We start from the raw sequence: 3,609 nt of genomic DNA on the forward strand, positions 1-3,609 counted from the left end.
GGGGGGGGGGGGGGGGTTGGAAGGTAGCTAGGCATTGAATGCAAAAGCTTGAGTGCACGAGCACCACTGCGGGCGCGACTGCGCCATATCTGACAATGGTTTCAACCACTGATATGTCCTGTATCAGGGACCAAATGCTGTTCAATGAGAAAGAAGTCAGGTCTCATAGGCAACTCAACGAATAGCGACTTGACATAACGGCTTTTTCTTATTTTTTTTGGCCAATAGCTCTAAATTACTCCGCGACGACGAAACTTAGGCAGATATTGTTTTGCCACTCGAAAGTTCCTATACAAATCACTCGTTGCGGAATCATCCCGATGAACAGGATAAATGGAGGAAACGTTTTTGACTACAAAGTGTCATTCATTGAGGATTTTATCCTCGAAATGTTTTTGATTCACGCCCTTTTTCTTACTTGTCAATATACACGTGGCTCTTGATATGCTGCAATGCCCCAGCAGAACATCATAGTGAAATTGTCCATTACTCATGACCCGATCAAAGCTGGGTTCCGTCCCAGCTTATTGTTATTGTCTCTCATGGAGAATACTGAATTGTGAAATCTGGAACAGGAGGACTAGCTGGAAAGGTCCCGCGAATATTAGTTTAACACTTTAACTCGGAATTAACTACTACTAATGGGCAGAGTTGAACTCAAGAAAATACATCGACTTGATCCTAGCATCTAGGGGTAGGAAATGCTCAGCACCCTCAGCGAGGGTATATCTGGAGCTTCTAGCGATTTTGACCACCATGAAATCTAGTTTCCTTCTGAATTCCCTGGGAAAGAGGATATTTTGTAGATGGTTAAACAGGTGCCACATAATTTGGGTGGAGTCATATGTCTGAAGTATCATAAGGGGTCTTTGACTCGTTCTTTGCCTAGTGTAATGAGAACATTTTATGCCCAGTGTAATTTATCGCCCTTTATATGCAGTCTTATGTTTGGCGTTCCGAGGGGCCAAAGGTACAGGCAATCCAAACAACTGACTACCACAGTATCTCTAGACATCAACCAACGTCACTAAGGAGTGACAGATGAAATTCCACTGTAATTTTCATTCGACTGTTAGCTGAGACTGGCTATTCTGCCATGAACTATTCGGCACGAATTGGCCGGTGTATTGCTGATGAGTTGTGCGTCGGTGCATCACTGCCATGAAGTGAGCTGCGTCTGTAATGTTAAGTGGCTGACAATTGAAGAAACCTACGATTTTAATCACATCCTAGTCCGATCCGCCGCGAAAATCTGAAGATGTGTTGTTGTGTTGAGACAACAGCAGCAGCACCCACTGCTTCGAACAAACCATTTTCGCATGCTAAAACTGCGAAGTTCCTAATAGATCAAGAATTGTAGATGTGCAACCTCATGCCACGGACTAGGCTTGTAACAGGCTACCTATCTTACGATTATACACAGACAAACGTCTCTGTGGATTTAATATCATTCGGCTTCTGGGGGTCGACACACCAGTTGTCACCAATTGGTTCAGACCATTTAGAACAAATCTTTTCATTTGTCATCCGTAAAATTTTCAGCAGAGATACATCTTTCATCCGCCTTAAGTCTTCTGAGAATAGTACGCCCGTATCACCAGTACGATTGATACTGTGGTTGAAATATGTTGTTGGATTTTATATGAATAACTAACCACACTGTTGAGGACGGTGACTCCATTTTAGGGAAGTGCGATGGTAGTCCTTGGATAGCCGATCAAGTGAGCGACACGTGAGATCAGAAACCCAGTAGTGTCAAATAGAGGTGCAAAATTAGGAGTTACAATCCTCGGGACTACCTCATCTTCCTTTTAACTGGAGGAAGGTACGATGTATCTTTATCTCGTTCAGCACCCATTCGGTGTCTAACTGCCATTCTAACAGAAGGAAGCACAAGGACTGGGATACTGCAAGGTTGCCCAGATTATACAGAGGAAGTTGAGAGGCACACGTCGAATTCGAACCACTAACCTTACTGTCAGTAATTTCGCGCTCTAACCACTTGGCCATCTCGCCCCCGAAAGGTACGATTTACGTTGATCCTGGTCACAAAATTGAACCAGTGGAAAATATACAGTTGGGACTTCATGATCATCACACAGCCCGTTTGGAGTGAGCGTGAGTAGGTTGTGTATGGAGGGCAAATCCACTTAGACCAAAGGTCAATAACAGTATCGATTAAGCTTCGTATTTGGTCGGCTGGTTTTCTGTCTTGGGGCGAAGTAACTGGTTGGATTAATTAAGCAAGCTTGCCTTCCCAAATGTCCAGCAGTTCGCGGCTTATTTGGCTGTTTGGTCGATTAAAGGGTGTAAACCATGCGTCCAGTACACTGGTCTACGCGGCTTTGCCTCATATCAGAATAACAAAAACATACGCGTTCAAATCGTTGTTAGCCTTGGCCTAATCAGTCTACCCACACCCCGACATTCTTGAATTGGCCAGTTGCATCGAAGTGATATAAAGTATAACTAAACTGTCATCACTGGTTCAATGAAGATCAATTATGAGCAATCAAGGTGAGGTTTTAAGGTTAAAACCAGGAGCAATTCGAAGTCAACCCAAACACAGAAAAAGTATATTGCTTGTAAATCCTGCCCAGTGTATCTAAATCGCAATTATTCAACGTACAGAAGAGCTTTTGGACATTTCTATCATCCCTAACCGTTACGACGTAAACGATAAACCGAATGAATTTCCCAAATATCGTCGCTTACCTGAGCAGGAAGACCGATTCTTCCCGTCCGCGATCCATGGTACACGAAAACCATTCCACCACCTGTTGCGTACGGTGCACCAACGGCGAAATCTTGGCGAGAGAGGTAAGAGATAAAGCTTGAGATTACGTAGTAGTCTCACGTCAACTTCCTCCTTCCAAACATCTGTGCAGTCTTGTTTCTTATGAATCACAAACAGACAGCATTTTTCCCGAGTTTTTTCATTTGGCAAGCAGAAAGACAGTTGTGCTCGCAGATAAAAATTTTCTACACAAAACACGGACCGGGTTTACACAGGACCAACTCCCCGCTGTGTCAACCTCAACAGGTGTCCATATACTTGGATAAACAGGCTGAGGACGATTGTGCATCCAGTTTTTGACCATACGATTTTCCGACGATATAGATACACAAAAGACGGGTATTTGGTTTTTGTTTGTATAGTGATATCCGTTAGTTCTACAGGAGACAACAGTTCCAGCACCGCAAGGTTGATTCTGCTGTATCCTCATGGCGATCAACAATAAAAATGCTTTTTGCGGGACACTTCCGCTCAAAGAGAGACCAACTTGAACAGACCCAACAGGCTGATTTACCGGTGTAGGTCGTAGTGAGGATGAAGGTAGCAAACACAGCCTGCTTTATGCGATTGATCATTTTGACGAATAACCACCCCGTCCATCTGGCTTGTACTTACTGCATACACTAGTAAGCATAGAGACCAGAAACTAGGCAGGAATCTCAACAATGACACATCACAGCCAGCACGTCACATCCCAGCCAAAGTAAGCGCGCCCACGCGTACACGCACAGAGAGCTAACCTACTCACGCAAGCTGGTTGCAAGTGCCTGCCAACTGACCCTAGGAACACACCTACCAGAAGCCGTGATGTT

The 3,609-nt window shown here is 44.3% G+C and overlaps 1 protein-coding gene across 1 annotated transcript in view; it reads right to left on the reverse strand.

Annotated features, from left to right (window-relative positions):
- Positions 1–3,609, reverse strand: part of T265_01999 (hypothetical protein) — a gene marked incomplete at both ends in the record, with an annotated part of 89,681 nt that overhangs the window by 62,343 nt on the left and 23,729 nt on the right. Inside the window, one exon of the mRNA XM_009166137.1 lies at positions 2,716–2,807. Coding sequence (XP_009164401.1) covers positions 2,716–2,807 — 92 coding nt within the window. The remainder of the gene's footprint in view (positions 1–2,715; positions 2,808–3,609) is intronic.

Source organism: Opisthorchis viverrini (assembly GCF_000715545.1).
Source record: "Opisthorchis viverrini unplaced genomic scaffold opera_v5_22, whole genome shotgun sequence".
Taxonomy (NCBI): Eukaryota; Metazoa; Platyhelminthes; class Trematoda; order Opisthorchiida; family Opisthorchiidae; genus Opisthorchis; species Opisthorchis viverrini.